General features: G+C 37.8%; 1 protein-coding gene across 1 annotated transcript in view; it reads left to right on the top strand.

The window, feature by feature from the left end:
- The window catches only part of LOC145670275 (protein O-mannosyl-transferase TMTC1-like), a 2,166,608-nt gene that overhangs the window by 840,316 nt on the left and 1,307,878 nt on the right, over nt 1-18,414 (top strand). The window contains exon 5 of the mRNA XM_081738705.1: nt 8,005-8,077. Coding sequence (XP_081594831.1) covers nt 8,005-8,077 — 73 coding nt within the window. The remainder of the gene's footprint in view (nt 1-8,004; nt 8,078-18,414) is intronic.

The raw sequence follows: 18,414 nt of genomic DNA, 5'->3' as shown, positions 1-18,414 counted from the left end.
GAATAAGGGACGTCGCTGATTTTTTTGTTGAAAATTGTGTAATACCCTTAGGTACAACATATATTTTTTCAGGGTCCGAAAGTGATGGCAACACCGTCAAAAAATTAAAACTGAAAAATTTGTTTTTTCACGACTTTTTGACCATTTTAGGACCCTGAATGTCTAAACTTTGAATCCAACTAAATTTTTTAAAATATTACTTTGAAACGATTTGTGTATCGAACCTCGTTTCGCAACTTTTCCCCAAGTTTGGCTGTTATTTATTATAATACTTCTTTGAGAAAAAATCAGTTTCAAATCTACTGTACACACAATTGCACTTGTGGTTTTTCGGTTCGAAATTTTTGATGCAGTTTAATCTTGTAACTTAAAGAATAACTAATTTAAGGTTTAAATGTACAAAAATAAAGTTTAAGAACTTAAAAACAAAAAAGTCATTTAATTTAAGTGAAAAACAAGAGAAAACAATATTTGGATTATAGTTATATCAATATGTTTTCATTTTACGTATACACGTATGTTGAGTAAACTTATTTACTATTTTTATTAATTTATTTTAACATACAAAGCAATGGAGTACACATAAATATTCTTTGATAACACTGGTCGGCATGAAAATCCTCCCACGAGGGTGAAAGGGTGTACTGGATAGATTTCGAGACGCTGATTACGAATATCTTATCGAGAAAGTTCCAGCACGTAAGTTTTTTTGGCGGGGTGCTGTTTCCATAATTGACAGAAAAATCGTATTTTTCGTATTTAGTATGTGTTTTCCGTGTTTGGAGTGCATAATTCTGAAGTTTTACGAGGGTGAAAGGGTGTACCGGATAGATTTCTAGAAGCTGATTGCGAATATCTCATCGAGAAAGTTCCAGCACGTAAGTTTTTTTGGCGGGGTGCTGTTTCTATAATCGACAGAAAAATCGTATTTTTCGTATTTAATATGTGTTTTCCGTGTATGGAGTGCAAAATTCTGAATTTTTATCTTAATCCAAGAACTGTTACTAGGCTATATCCCAGGAACATTCTTTTCTCTAGCTCACGAGCTCCCGGAAACGTACCCCCTCCAATTGGGTTGCAAAGATTTATTGTCGTTCCACACTGCATACACTAAAACCTAGGCGTTATTGACGGAGAAAGGTTTCGTAATCAACTTGCGATCAATCGTCGGCTCACTTTTGTCTAGACGACAGACAGATTGTTGAAAAAAGGCGCCAAGACATACACCACGTTGTCTCGTGAAACAAATATTTCAGTTTCGAGTTGATCTTCGTGTTAGGTTGTGGTGTTACGCTGTGTCTGTGTATACCGTAGGTGAAAAATATTTCTGCGTGAAATATTGTAGTTTGTGCTAAACGAACATGTCGAGAACTTGCAACTATTCGACAGATTCATTCTGCTACATATGTGGGAAAGTGATTTTCAAGGGACAAAGTAGGGCATTGTCACCGTTCCTGAAGACAGCCTACCATCTGTACTTCGGGTGTAAAATCGGCGACCAGGATCGCGTTTGGGCTCCGAAACAAAGTTGTAACTCGTGTGCGCGTACTCTTACAGGATGGTTGAAAGGTACACATAAATCGATGCCGTTCGCAGTACCTATGGTTTGGCGCGAGCCTCGTAATCATGTTTCAGACTGTTACTTCTGCCTGACTAATATAAAAGGTTTCTCAAAAAACATGAAGCATAAAATATAGTATCGTAACTTGGATTCCGCGAGGAGACCTGTGAAACATGATGCTTGTCTGCCTGTACTCGTACCACTAGACTCATACATCCTGTGTAGTGTTTCATCTGATGAAGAACCTGCTGCTTGTGAGGATGATGCACAATTTTCGAGTACACAGTCAGATACCAATTACGCTCCGGTGCCTGACACTAGTGAACCACATGTGATAAGTCAGGAAGAGCTGAACGATCTGATCAGAGACTTAAACCTTCCCAAGTCTAAGGCCTTGTTGCTTGCATCACGACTTCAACAATGGAATCTACTAAACCAAGATGTGAATATATCGATGTATAGGAAAAGAGAATTGAGCCTAGTTCCTTATTTTACAAAGAATGGTGATTTGGTGTATTGCAGTGACATTCCATCGCTTATGGGACAACTGAAGTTCAACTACAACACTGAAGATTGGAGGCTATTCGTAGAATCCTCTAAGATAAGTCTCAACGGGGTCTAGGTCAAAACCCCCACAGGGAAAACCCCCACACTCAAGAAATGTCGAAACGCCCACACGATCGGTCATAACTCCCACACAAATGGACAAATCCCCCAAACGCATGAACGGTCAAAACCCCCACAGCCAAAACCCCCACACTCAAGAAATGTCAAAACGCCCACACGATTGTCCATATGTGTGGGGGTTATGACCGTTTGTGTGGGCGTTTTGACATTTCTTGAGTGTGGGTGTTTTGGCTGTGGGGGTTTTGACCGGTTCCCTCTCAAGACAGTGTTACTACACAATGGCAATGAAAAGCCAGCCATTCCTATTGCTCATGCTGTACATATGAAAGAAACATACGAGAACATGCGAAGCCTATTGCAGAAAATAAAGTACGAGCAGTTCCAGTGGTCTGTGTGCACTGACCTTAAGGTTTTGCCATCCTCACCGGTTTACAAGGAGGTTACACAAGGCACTGCCGCTTCTTGTGTCATTGCGATAGTCGAACCAAAGATCAGTACACCATCACAAAATGGCCGCCAAGGAAGCAACTGGTCCCAGGGGAGATGAACGTGGCTAATGAACGTCTTGTAGATCAAGAAAAAATATACTTACCACCCCTTCATATCAAATTAGGGCTCATGAAGGTCTTCGTCAAGGCCCTAAACCGGGATGGTGAAGCATTTAATCATCTCAGAAAACTATTCCGAAGAATCAGCGAGGCCAAGGTGAAAGAAGGTGTGTTTACGGGACCTCAAATCAGAGACGTTTTTAAGGATACTACGTTTTCTTCTAAGCTTAATGAAGTGGAAACTGAGGCTTGGGAGGCCTTTCGAGAAGTATGCAGTAACTTTCTCGGGAATCATAAGTCACCTGATTACAAAGACATTGTGAGCAGGTTAATTACTTCATTTCGGAACATGGGATGTAATATGTCCCTAAAGTTACACTTCCTGCATTGCCACCTGGACTTCTTCCCTGAAATGTACAGCTTGGGAGAGGTCTCTGACGAACATGGGGAAAGGTTTCACCAGCAAATAGCTACCATGGAGAGGCGCTGCAGTGGTAAATGGAGTGTGAATATGTTGGCAGACTTCTGTTGGATTGTGACACGCGAGACACTCTGTAGTAATTACGAGAGGAGTAGGAAAACCAACTGACACGTAAGTGTTTAACTTTTTATGCAATTTTATCTGCATAATTTATATTGATATTTCAATTATAACGTGCAAATTATTATGGGTGGAGAAGAGCATCTTTGGGCGGATATTGAAACACCCTCTTCCTCCCTGAAAACTGGTACGTCTTGGAGAAAAACGGGTTATGGATTCGAACTCAGGAGCTCGAAACCTATAGGAATAACCTATTTTCGTTCGTGGGAGCGAAAAAAGTTTCATTTTGCCGACCAATGTAATGAGAACAAATCAATAACCAAACAACGTATAATTTGTGATAATTCATTTCATCTTCTTCGCTGTCTTCGTTGAAATGTTCTCAAATTTAAAGCCTGTTTTAAATACTTGGAAACGAAAGAGAATGGAAAATCATGAACTCTGGGAAAAAATGTTCGAAATTTTGAACTTGAGGATCCCAAAATGGTCAAAAAGCTGTAAAGAAACACATTTTCTCAGTTTTACTTTTTTGACAATGTTATCATCACTTTCACACCCTGAAAAAATATATATTGTACCAATGGGTATTACAACATTTTGAAAAAAATAGCAACGGTCCCTTTCACGGTGTTTTTTTTTCAAATCTTTTACGTTTTTTTTAATTTTCAACACGCTGATAAAACAAGAAAGTACGCATCGAGTTTTCAAAAAATGTTGACATTTACAACTACATAGTATCTATAATCTGTGAAAATTTCAAATTATTTGGACAACCCCCACCAAAAAATAAAAAAAAATATTACATTTTAAGCACGTATGATACGATAATTTGGTAAGGGGTTTGGGTTGGTGGGGGTTAATTTGAAGTTAATCGAAGTTCAAACATGTCTTTATATTATCTTTGACAGAATTGTAAGCTTCTGTGTATACATTTTGAAACAGTCTTAAGTTCTATGGAAATTTCAAAATCGAAAAATTGTTTCGTTCGAGTTTAGTTTCAAGTTCTAGTGTATGGTATCCCCTCGAGAAGATACTGCTGGCAAATTGTTCCTAAAGTTGCAAATTTCATATTTCAAGTTCTGAATTTCAATAGAACTTGACATCGTTTCAGAGTGACAAATAGAACTTGACACAGAGTGATAGATGTACAAAAGCTTGGCTTTATTGTTCACATTTGTTTTCAGTGAAATATGCTAATTAATGTCTGAGGACGATAACGTTAGTTATGGAAACTGTTACACATTATTTTAAATTTATTAAAGAAGTATATACTGTAGAAATATTAACTATTAAGTAATAATTCCAGAGTCAACATAGAGGGAGATAATATATATACTTCTACAGTTCTTTAACATGCTTTAATATTAACACGCGTATCACATACTTAAAGGAATAAAAAAACACGGCTTCTCTTTGAGTAATATTTAATTGAATAAAAAAAGTATTTTGCTCTTATGTAAACGGAGTGGTAGTGTCAATTATAAAGAAAAAACGTAATTAGGTGTTAGTTAGGAGGAGCATTCAATAAGTAAAGAGACAAATTGCTATAGCTCAATAAAGATTTATTTCAATCTTTCAAAACTAAGGTTATTTTTCTATATAATCACCCTTTACAGTTATGCATTTGTCCCATCTTTCTTGCAGCTTCCTAATTCCCTTGGCGAAGAAATCTTTCGATTTACCCGGAAGCCACCTTTGCACCGCTGCCTTAACTTCCTCATTGTTAGCAAATCTTTTTCCACGTAGGGCGTCTTTGAGTGGTCCAAACAGGTAAAAATCAGACGGGGTGAGGTCTGGGCTGTAGGCAGGAGGAGGTAAGACCTCCCAACCCAATTCTTGAAGCTTATCTCGGGTCAGCTGGGCTGTACGAGGGCGGGCGTTATCGTGCTGAAGAATAACTCCTTTTGACAAGAGTCCACGGCGTTTGCTCCTGATAGCTGGTTTAACTTTGTGTTCTAGCACCTCAGAATAGTATAGGCTATTGATAGTTCGCTGATCTTCAAGGAAATCGCAATAGATTGGACCCTGTGAGTCCCAAAAGATGGTCAGCAGTACTTTACCAGCGGAAGGTTGAACCTTGAAATTTTTGCGAACTGGAGAGCTAGTGTGTTTCCACTCCATACTCTGCCTTTTGGTCTCAGGGTCGTAGTGATGGATCCAGGCCTCGTCGCAAGTCACTATTCTTTCAAAAAAAAAAAAGCGTCTCCTTCAATCAAACTTCGTTGCGTTAAGGCTTTACAAATGGAAAGCCTTGATTCTTTATGAGCGTCAGTAAGCTGTCTGGGAACCCATCTGGCACACGTTTTTCTGTACTTTAAAATGTTCCTAATGACATTGCGAACAGTTCCAACACTTACTTGAACTTCCTCAGCTATCATTTCAACAGTAATTCTTCTGTTATCACGAATAAGTCCGTCAATCCTCAATTCCAACGAAGAACCAGAAACTTCCACTGGACGTCCACATCGGGGTTCATCACCTACACTTGTTCGGCCACTTTTAAACCGATCACCCACTTGTACACATTCGCACGGTTCATACAACTGTTACCGTACTGTCTCAACATTCGAGAAAAAATTTCACTTGGTTTTACACCTGCTGCAACTAAAAACCTAATGACTGAGCGCTGTTCTTCTAAGGTGCAATCTTCTAGAGGACTTGCCATGATGAATTGATATTTTTGAAGTTATGTTGACATAAAATTACGAAACAGCAGATCAGAGCATATCCTAAGGTTGCCAGCTAACACCCCTGAAACAAAAAAAAAAAAATGATTAGTGTTAAAAATATAGACTTTGTCTCTTTACTTATTGAATGATCCTCGTATTTAAAATTAATACTATTGTGCATTAAAAATCGAGCAGTAGTTTTAAATAAGTAGCATGAAGAATAATTTGCGATTCCTTCTGATTCATTTATTTCAACCTCAATCTATACGGGACTTTAATATCAAAATACGAAGTCTTTCGTACTTAAAAATAAAAAAAATAAAAATTTGAGTATATTTATAAAATTCACTTGCACCTTTTTTTTTTTAAGTTTTGAAGTCCAAAGGAGAAAGGTTCACTGCCTCATTATTTACCCTTTTCAAACCCCATCAGTGGAGGCGATTGGGAATCATCGTAAAAATGTCTGTCATTTTACGCTAGAATGGAAAAAGTTTTCCTAATTTCTTTAAAAACGATACTTATCGAGGAATATATATATATATATGTTTGTGTATATATATATATATATATATATATATATATATATATATATATATATATATATATATATATATATATATATATATATTGAATTCTAGAAGGGAAGTAATTCCTAAAACTTGATCGACTTCAGCTACAAAAGTCTCAAAGAACATATACGACATATTATATCGAGATGAAATATTTATGAACGATATTAAATATAAAATGAAATCTTTGAGTTTTACGTCCCACAGTTATGCCGGTTAGGCTAAAGGAGACAGTGATTATGAGAAATGAATGAAATGGTTAAATGAAGAAAGTGGGAAGAAACGGGAGAACACCGAGGAAACCCACGAGCATGGTGTTTGTCCACCACAAAGCCCACACGGCGCAATCTGGGATCGAACCAGGGATCCCAAGCACCGGAGGTGAATGCCCTACCACTGAGACACCGCGCCACCTAGGAACGAAATTGTAGAGCATAAAAGTCAGAGGGAATAGATAATCCACAGTGTCGTTCTCTATTGATTTTAATTCCAGTGAGTGGACATAATCATAAAATGTATGCCACATTGCATCAATGTTGTGGTGGAATACATTTTTTTTAAATCCAAAAGTATTGGTATATTCTTACTTTCGTCTTCCAAGATTTTAACCCTAAATTATGGGACCATTGGAATTTTTTAAAGAAACTATACACTATGTTTTGTCAAAATATAGTAATTTCTGCATAGTTTGTTTTGTAAAATTACTTTGTTTATGTTCAAGCTTCCAACATTAGTCTCTTTGACTTTTTAAACTCCTTATTGTTTATACATTGAAATCATAAAGAAGTATGTTTCCTCCGGCACGAAATAAAAATGAAATAAAATCTTTAACGTTTACGTCCCATGGTTATGCCAGTTAGGCTAAACGAGACGATGATAATGAGAGATAAGTGAAATGGTGGAATGAAGAAAGTGGGAGGAAACGGGAGAACCCCGAGTTGCCTTTGAGTTTAACGTCCCGTTCAGCAGCAATTCTATATTAGACGTGGACCTACTGATTAACGTGGAATCCGAAATACATGAGCTTCCGCCGGGAATCCAACCCAGCCCTCCCACGCCAAAGGCGCGTACGTGAACCGCTTAGCCACGAAGGAGCTCCGGGGGAACCCCGAGGAAACTTACGAGCAAGGTGTTTGTCCACTACAAAGTCCACACAGCGCTAGCTGGGACTCCGAGCACCGGAGGTGAACGCTCTACTAGTGAGCCACCGCGCCCCCTCCGGCACGAAAGAGGAGCATACATAGCAAAGTGTATAAATGCGGGTAACTTTAACAAGAATTAAACTGGAACGGATAGATAAAAAGACAGACACAGAGATACACAAATGCCAATCGAGTCGAACGGTATAAATTCGCTGCGCTGGTTTCCGTTATTTAATTTTGAACTTACTTGTTAGTTGTTTGGTTGAATATTTAGAATGGTTCTATTGAATAATTGCGATATTTAGACTAGTGTATATTTGAGCTTAATTTTTAATTTTGTTTTCCAGGACCATAATAGAAATTCGTTGGAATGAAGAAACACTACATTTTTCAAGGCGTGCTGCCAAAGTTCTGATTTCTGTAAGTTACCCGTTTTTACTAGTGTGAGTTTAAATATAATTACTAATTGGGTAATGCAGTAGTTGATTCAGGAGTCTCTGTGGGAGAATAGGCTTGCAAATTGATGCTTTAAAGTTTATCGAAAGAATATCATGGAATCAGTAAGTAGCATAATACACTGGACTGTAATTTCAAAATAAATTGTTCGCCATTACTAACTCTAATTTAATTAAGTACTAGTTTGTCTCACGTCCAGAAGATCGTACAAATTTAAAGAGGGCTGCTGCTGCGCTGGTGTGTGTAATCATCTGCATGTTTTTATTTATTTATTTATTTATTTATTTATTTATTTTACAATTACCAGATACAGCTCAGAGGCCATTTTATACTGGATATCAAACAACAACAATAACAATGAAAAGGATTTGAGAAAGTACTGGCCAGTGCCTGATTAGTAGATACCATCCTGCAATTTGCTTGGTAGGACTGAGGAAAACCCTGGAATACCCCAGTCAGGATGGTCGGCAATGGGAATTGAACCTGTGACCTCCCGAATGCGAAGCCAACGCTTTACCACTTGAGCTACTTCGCTCGATTGTACTACATAGATAAAAGGGTGAGCCCGGAAAAAGTGGTACAGAATCCGTTTATGCCTTGTTTGAAAGGTTTACGTTAGTACTTCAACGTCACCAAACTCCACCTAAATCCCCTTTGGGAGTATCATGATATGACGTCATCAAAATGGACGTACGTCAATTTCGCCTCGCTACATTGAAAAATGCATAAAATCTCCACGGTTAAGTAGAAAAGTTACATTTTCGATTAGTTTCTTAGAGAATACATAAGAAAAGTTTTTGTGAAAAATCCCATGCATGCATTGCCGCCATTTTTTAATATGACGTCTAGAAATAAATAATCAAATTTTCTAAGTGCGCTTTATATAAGGAACACTTCTTTACAACGCTACTTACTGCAGAAACGCTCATATCAGAAATTTAGTTAAAATTTTATGTATTTTTCTGTTCGTTACCCCCTTAGTACATATGTTTGTTAACCAGCAAGATCATATGATAAATTTCAAATTGAAGGAAGTTGCAACTTTTCAAAAAATTGTAATTTTCGATATTATTAACCTATTCCAAAATTATTAAGTACTTAGAATAAAAATGGGTATATACAATAGGGTGGAGCGTTTTTCAATTTTGTTGGAAATTCGATGACGGCAAGTGAGAGAAAGGTGCCATTAGTGACACCGATCTTACTGATATTTAAAATTTTTTGGACAACCCCTTACCCTGCCCCAGCGGACTTAAAGTTTTTAAGTGTTTGGTTAGGCAACACGCACAACACCAATGACAGAAAGGCTACTTGTGGTCGTTTCTAGAGTTACCTGATGGCTATAATACAATTATTTTATTAAAAGAAACTTGTAACAATGTCAGTAAATAATTTTAAAATGTTTATGAGTCAAAGTACAGCCATATTAGCTCAGTTGTTGGAATTAATGTCCAGATTTTGTTTGGAATGCCACGTTAACGATGATTATAGGCATAGCTCTTGATATAACACGATTTGTTTTTGGCAACTCTTCGCTTGTTATGTAAGCCGACAGCAAATACCATCTAGCGGCAGCCTACACAACTTCGTGGTTGCTTACTTTGGCCACGCTCTTCGAGCGTCGTCGCAACGTCCGGCTCCGTCCAGAAGATTCGCACAGCACCCGCTCGCCTCGTTGGCTCCAGAACCTACGCCGACGTTTCTAGAATATTCTCGCTCGAATTTCGGCTGTAGTATAAATATTGCGTACTTCGGCCAACCAATCCAACAGGCCAGTTTATTGCAGCGTAAGCTTTAACGGTTTTAGTTCGCTACTGTTTCTATTAAGACAGAGAGTTCGTGCATTGTACCTAAAGTTACAGTCTTCTTAGTGCGATACGATTCAGAGACATTTTGTATACTTTGGTTTCCAAATTCGGAAGCAATGGAAAGCAAGATGAAGAAAAAGCCTCATAGCAGACCAACGCGGAAAAGTGTGAAACGAGGCTTATTTGGCACTCCAAGTGAAATGAGTGAAGTGCAGTTACCCACGTACGCTGACGTTATGCGACATTATCAAGGGTTTCGAAGTGGTTTAAGTGGTGACGGAAGTGTAACTAAATTACCAGTGACTGACATTTGTAAACTAGTTGGACAAAGAGTTGTACGTATTTGGCGTAAAGCAAGCATTCGTGTGGTTTCAGAAAAGAGAGTTTTTGAGATGCTGAAAACATTTTATAATAAGTGTCGCACCAAGGAAAAACATTTCAGTCGACAAGGACAAGATGCAACTTCGTGCAGGTTTTGTTGTACACGCTGAAAGGTCTCTTTTTGATATTGCGTTTTGCAAATGTAAAACCGCCGAAGATTGCAACTGTGAGAGGACATGCAAGATTCCGAAACAAGAATTCAAGTTTCTTTTGGACCAGAGAACATCACGGAAGGTGAGCATTGGTAACATTGACGTCCGAACAAGCAAATCTCTGTCAAAGATGTTTTCCCGTAAAGTGAGCAGATTTAAGGGGCAGACAACCACGAAAGACGCTGAAAGTGTTAAAGCAAGTCCATCAACTAGTGGAATTAGGCATAGGCGCAGGTCAAAGATACTGGCGTCGTCAGGGGAATCCAGCGAAGCTGTTGAATCGGGAAGCACGTCGGGATCTGACTTCGAGGCGCGGCCAAGAAGGAAACATAGCCTAAAGCGCATCTGTCTTCAAAATACAGCGGAGGCAACGTTTAAAACTGGAGCTTCAGACAGCTGTCGTACTTCAGGACACGAGACTTATAACGCGATAGGACAAAAATCTTGTTGTTGACAGATATAAGGTATGAAGGGGAAAAGATAAACTGGGTGAGAAGATCCAGAAAGAAAAGGCTCACCTAGGCCAGGCGATTACAAGTATCTTAGTAGATATTAGCTTTTAAAGAAGAACCAGTACGACGTGTCAAGTTTTGAGACAGTCGGCAGCGATTGTGAAGCCACGAACACAGGATGATATAACGGCGTGATAAGACAGATACAAAGATCCCTAGGAAAGGAACTGCAGCATCTCATTTGCCTTCTTTTTACCAACGAGTTGCCATTTCGACACCTGGTTACCGAATTGGATGGTGGGACGACCGGACACAACGCTTTTTTCGGCCCCATCGGTTAAAAAAATTAAAGGATTGTGAACGTTCACTGATCTCCTTTACACCCATTCCCGTTGAATGGATGTCTGAAATGGAAAAACTAGGTGGTTTAAGCAGCAACCAGAATTATCTCTTTGAAATTTGTAAGGCTGTTGCTACAGGAATGTGTACTACCGATCTAGCAAACAGAAAACCAGGACCATTATCACATTCATGATGGCTTACATTGGCCTGTTGGATGATTCGCCATTATTTCAGTACTCATAAACCTAATTCAAGTTTGTGTCTACTTTGCCAGTACATTGTTAAAGTACTGGCAAAGTAGCCCATCTGGTTTTCAATACGGCGAAATCCTTCACGCGAAATGGGCGCCATGCATCTGTTTAGCATACTTAAGCTATCACGTTTTCTGCCAGAAAATCTACAACACATAGTTCGTTCTGTTCTACAAACAAACGGATACTACGCTCATCATGAAAACCTGCGGATAGCGATGACAGGAGATTAAAATCCGCATATTCGAACGTTAAACTTGAGAATTATAAAAAGTGCAGCAGCCAGAAGACTCCAAGACCAAGCCGCCCACGTGACTTCATTGTTCCGAAATTAAACTTTACAGCTGAAAATTACTACGACATGATTAATTGGCCTAAATGTCTAACACAGCCGCCAATCACACGAAAAATAACGGATCAGCAGCTTGAAGAAAACATCCGAACTTCAGCTACTCTAACAACATTCCCTTGCCATACTCAAGTTGTGGAATGCACACTGAACCTGGCGTCCGAGCCAGTGTCGAAAAGGTGCGGCCAGAACGCAAGACATCTACGTTAGAGCCAAACTGACGTCTAGAACAACAATGCCCCGCTTCGAGACCAGTGACCTAAAGTCAAATGTCTACGTATACCTACTGGGTGGGTGCGTGGGCGGAACTCGATGTCCAACCACATCCCCGTGATGAGTTCTGGGTTATTTTTCGTACAGATCAAAATAAACGAGAGTTGAACAAAGAAAATCGTGTTATATCAGGGCTATGCCTATAATCATTGTTAACGTTGCATTCCAAACAAAATCTGGACATTAATTCCAACAACTGAGGTAATATGGCTATACTTTGACTCATAAAGATTATAAAATTATTTACTGACATTGCTACAAGTTCCTTTTAATAAAATAATTGTGTTATAGCCATCAGATAACTCTAAAAACGACCACAAGTAGGTTTTCTGTCATTTGTGTTGTGCGTGTTGTCTAAAAGGGGTTGTCTAAAAAAAATTTTAAAAATCAGTAAGGTCGGTGTCACTAATGGCACCTTTCCCGCCCTAGCCGTCATCGAATTTCAAACAAAAGTGCAAAACGCTCCACCCTAATATACAATGTTTCAGATGTGCGTTAAAATCAGCATTATTCTGCAGAATCTTTTAATATGGCAGCTGTTTTAAGGAAATATACCTTTTGTTGTGCCTTTGTGTCAAAAGGTTTAATGGAAATCTAATTAACGGAAATATCTACAGAAACTCTTCATCTCTACCCGATAAAATGGTACAGAATCTTTTAACAGCTAAATTTGAACTACTCACTATCAACAACAAAATATCCAAAATTTGCCAAACTTCAAGGATAACGGAATTCTTGCTGGTTATAAATTTCTTTTTATTGAAGAAATAGACTGTAGAAAACTTTTGATTTGCAAATCAGTAATCCTATTTGTGTATTAATTGTCACTGACAATTTGCTCATAGTAAACGATGTTGTACAACAAACACATGTCCGTTGATCAATCGTTCACACTTATTGTTTATGTTCTTTTCTTTCTTTTTTAAATTTAAAATTAATCTATGAATTCTGAAGAAGAAAACATCGGTTAAGAAAAAGAAAATTCTGATAGTTTCATATAAAAAGTAACACCAAAAGCAAAATGAAGACAAATTTCTGCCAAAGTTCAATTGAGTCCTCATTTTCTTCAACTTGTGGAGATTCAGCATTCGGGCATCTTTCAATGTTACAATGACCACAGGCCACAACGCATTTTAGTTCGTACTTACGACATGAGCAACTATTTGTTTTACATATGTTGTCATGCTAGAAAAAAAATAGCTTACAACAGTTTGTTGTATCCTTTTAATATCAGTTGCTCACGCTACTATATATGTTAGACGAATGTTATGATTATCGTTCATACACATACTATCCTTTGGCAGTATTCATGTTCCACGCGCCAAGATCTGTATAACTTATATGTGTTCGAAGAAAGCGCTCTTTATTCCTTACACGGATTTCTGAGTATGATCTCATTTCTTGTACTTGTGAGTGTGACTCTTACCAAACCAAAGAACTTTCAATACACTAAAAGGCAGAACACCAAAATAACAATAATTTGACATCGGCTTTTCCTTTTTCCATAACAGCAAACTTTTCTACTTCATTCTGTGTATGTCATGTTTGGTGATAAGATTGAAAAGGCTGCATGTTACGTACGTTTTTTCTGTTCCTGAGTCACTCAAACCCGCAGTTAATCGAAATTGGTCTGCTGTGCAAGAACGGAGGAGGGATGAGTAAAAAATAATGGGATAAGATGGGATTCGATATGGTGTCAAAATAGTAGAACTTCTAGTCCGGCACTCTATCCACCTAACCACGGAGATTCCTGTAGGTTTATATACTGCTTTAGGTCTTTGGTTTTTTTTATAGCCATGACGTGGGTCTTCCAAACGCAATACAAGAGTTTTCCTGTTTGTTTCTATATTTACGTACGAAATCTTGGTTACAGACACTAATTTATATTTGGCAGATAATCTAGACATTAGCTTTAAACCAATAAATTAAAGAGTTTACTCTACTTTTCAGTTCTTTGCTCGAGGTCCTTTACTGGCAAATGGCAATTTTCTTTCGCAATCGCGTTCTGCTACGACAAAAGTCCCTCAAAAGCACGATTACTAGGATGCATAAAACCAGGCATAATTTTGTTTTTTGCTTACATTTCTATTATTTTATTATTTTTCTGGAAATACATCGGATAGCTTGATAACAATATCTTTTGGGTCTTTAACGATTTTGAGCAACAAAGTAAAATCTTTAGTTAATGTTGCTACCACTCCCAAATTTACCGGTATTAGCCATGAGTTCCAAGAATTTATATTTATCCAAACTGGATTCAAAACATTCTTCATGAACTTAGTCAAAGTGGTTGTCAGTTCTCTAGGATGTATCTACTTCCGTCTTATTGTGTGTAATAGAAGACAAATCTCGTCCAGTTCTTTACCAAGATGTAATGTGCCTAAGATCGATGACACATTCCCGCGCTGGATGGCGATGCTGATACGTTGGAAAAGGAATGCAGTAGCTCGGGGGTCACCAGTTTTGATTGCTATTCGATGACCAACTTCATTAATGAAATTAGATCATTCGTGACCCCAAGACTCACTGGTTTCTATTGCTACTGTTTCAAACCAATATTTGTCCAATATGTTTGAGTATATTAGTCTTTTGTCTGATTCTCTGTGTGCGGCGATGAGACCTGCCTGAATTGAAGAATGGGGTAAGTTGGAAGGAGCAAACGTATCGGAATATGTGAAATAGTTCTAGTGCTTTTCCATTTTTCCACGGTACCAAGATCATGCCATCAGGCCTTTTACCATCAGAGCGGCAACAACCATTTGGTTCTTTTATTGAAGGAACTCCCGCTGAAACGAGGCCTCTACAAATAATGTCATTTACAATATGATGTCGAGATTGTCTTCCACCGCTTTTTTTTTTTACATGAGAGACCATGTAATCCTTTATTATCAACATATGCGTTGCAAGCAGGACAAAAGTGAGGCTAACAAATATTAGCACCTAAGCTCAGAGCTGTAGCAATACGAAAGCTCTCATTAGAAAGATGTAGGCCGAGTGTGTGAGAAGGTAGGGCTTGAAGCTATGCTCCGTTTTTGGAGGAGGAGACAGCTAACAGCCTGGCTTTGTCATCTGGGTTATTAGTTGATGATAGGAGTGACGATAAACGAAGCTTGACTATAGGTTTATCCCAAACAGACTGAACATTTCTTTTGTCGTTAGGTGGGGGATCCATTCCAACCAGACTAGTCCATTTATCGATGCATTCTTGTACATCTCGAATCGAGTCCAAGTCAACCTCCTGTTAAAGAAGGAATGCAATTAGTTCTCGTGAGCCATAGAATGATGCGAGGAAAGAAGGTATGGCGATATCCATGGCTCGATGAATCCCAAGGCCTCCATTCTCAACTGGTAAGGAAGCTTGTAACCATGAACTGTCTTTCAATGAACAGTTTAGAGTGGATTGCAGTCCTGTTCTAAGAGTGTGGTCGAATTCGTCAAGTAATTTATCATCCTGCCAAGAAGGGGAGCAACGGAGGAAATACAGTAATCTTGGAAGTGAGAGTGAAGCTCGTAGTAAATAATTAGCGGAATGTGCAGAAAGTTTTGATAATTGAGAAAAGAAGAATTCTAATTTTGATGTCTTATCCAATAAAACTTATGGACTCTTAGCTGCTCAAAGAGCAAAAGAAAAAAGGAATAAATATTGTAATCTACTCGATTACTATCGCTTTGTTGCAATAGCAATTGAGTCTAGCGATTCTTGGGAAGAAGGCGGTCTCAAATTTATAAATGAAATCGGCCACCGTCTATCAATTAAATCAACAGATGCTCGAGCAAAATCTTTCTTGATTCAACGCATTAACATAGCCATTCAACGTGGGAACGTGTCGGCTATTATGGGAACGTTACCAACCGGTAAAGAGCTAGACGAGGTCTTTCTTCTGTGATTGCAGAACAAGGAGGTTTTCAGTAAAAATAAATCATTGGTGCAACAATTTATGTAACAACCGAGTAAGGAGTAGGGAGAGACAGCTCACAGTCCATAAGTTTATATAAAAAATTACGGAAGAATGCTGTACCGTACGTCAAGACAGTGACATAACATGACCTGTTGGAGTCATTGAAAGCAGTTAGTATTACCTGCCAAACAGTATGGGAACAAAGATGTGTATGCGAGCTGTGGTTTCTTGGAAAATATTTCCGATCATGCTCAACGGGTAGCAATTCGAGAAGTCATGTATGTTAGGAAGCTTTCTGAGGCCAGCAAAGCGAAACAAGAGGTACATAGAACTGGCGAATAAGAAAGTAAAGAGACAGGGAAGAGTTTAATCGTTCTTGATGTTAGCAAAATTGTAAATCATATATGTATTGTCTTAAAAATAGGATAAACGAATAATACACCGTAATTTACAAAAGTTTAAAAAAAAATATATTCTGTAGAAGGAAAAGAAAAGAAAAAAAGTAATAGTCAGCAACTTAGCTTTGGGAAAGTCTGCTGGGCTGTTAGTCCACTTTCACTTTGCCGATTATAATGTCTTCTTACACAAGTTCAGCACAGCCTCTTTACAATAACACATTTTAAACTAGAATTCACGGGGAACGCAAATCCTTCCTAAACTCCATGTCACCAGGATCTTCTATCGGACGCCTCCTCCGCTGCTGCCTGCCGGACTTGTAACCAAGACGAAGAAGAAGGACTAGTCATGCTTGTACTGCACTTTATAGGTGGTGGGCAGTACGTGGCTAGGAGTGTTGCTAGATCCCTCACAGAGAACGTGTGGTACCATCTCCTACCACATTATCAAGCAGTCTAATCTGCGATTGTGACATGATATCTTTGGTGGTTCAAAATAATTAATTATCCAGTCCATAACAGGCCTGTCAACCTTATTATTCACTTTCAAAGTTTTCTCGCAGACACTTTCCAATGTTAATTGTCTACTTTGCGAAATGTTTGTTTCTACATTATTTTTTCGTTTGGCTTCTTCCCGGTATTTATTTAACTCCTAGATTTTGTTATATTGCACGCTCTACGAAGAGTCAACTAAAGTTACAATTGATGATTTCGGTATTGACATAATATCACGAACAATGTTCAACTTAAGTTTGTATTGTATATAAACTTGCAAAAGAACAGTGTAGGTTAGATTCTCTAATCTGACCTTTCCTTGCAAAGAGGAGCAAGATAGTTAGCAAAGTCTAAAATTTAGTTTAATAGATACAAAACTATACTTTAGTAAATCTAAAAATACATATATTATCATAGAAAATATAGAAAAACTTAGACTTTGTGTGTAAAATATGAAAAATGCCTTCACAATGAAATGCTTGACAGCGGATGCTTTGTCATGCAACCGCTTTACGAGCAAAAATAAAAGAAAGTTACAATAGTATTCACTGTATTTACCCGCAGTTCCAGTATAAAAAAGTATAATCGTTGACAGAGTGTTGCGACGTCATGCAGCAGAGGAGAGAGTGAGACGGGACTACTGAGGGCTGGATTAGCAAGAGTATAGTGTAATACATTTTATGTGTTTTAAATAGTTCTGTTATTAACATTAAACTAATCTCAAAATATCACTAAACTAACCTATCACAGTTATACAGGTGGAGTGGAGAGAACATTACAAAGAAAAATGTCAAAAAGGAAAAAAATATAATATGAAGTAAAGAAACATTTTTCTAACAATTTTCAACAAATTTTCTGGAACAACACCAATTCTTTATTTATTCGTTTGTAGTGTCGTATATTAATTTTCTATACAGAAAAGTTTCATAAAGAATTCTTTCTTCTGGAAATCTTAAAACCTCATTATCCGTACCAATCTGAATTCATTTCTTAAAATATGATTTCTATATAGTTTTTCACATAATTTCTTTCTGTTAAGTGATCTTATTACGCCCGCTTAGAAAATTAACTCGAAAAAACATTAAGAACTTCTTCATAAGAAATAAAGAAAAAACATTGTTTACACTTTTTAGAAAAGGTTTTATTGTCATTAATTCTACCTCTTGCTAATTATTATCACTATGAGACGCTTACGGATGTTAGTGAAAATGTGAACTGTAACTTCTTCAAAGTTATAATGAAAATCCTTATCGTACAATCTTATTTTTAAAAATGCCACAACTGTCAATAGAAATTCCGTTATTTTATCATTAAGATAAATTAAATAAAAATGTTTTAATACATCATCAATATCCGAGCGTTAAAAGAAGTTCGTAGCATATGTACTGCAACTTTTATTTTAAATGAGAGTTACTTAACCTTATCAATTAATGCAGTGGTTTCCAACCATTTTGAGAGATGGCACAGCTCACTGAACATTCATGGCTTCATGACATACTTGGTT

The sequence above is a fragment of the Thermobia domestica genome, chromosome 14, assembly GCF_964235325.1.
Source record: "Thermobia domestica chromosome 14, izTheDome1.hap1.1, whole genome shotgun sequence".
Lineage (NCBI taxonomy): Eukaryota > Metazoa > Arthropoda > Insecta > Zygentoma > Lepismatidae > Thermobia > Thermobia domestica.
This window is presented reverse-complemented; position numbering and strand designations above follow the sequence as displayed.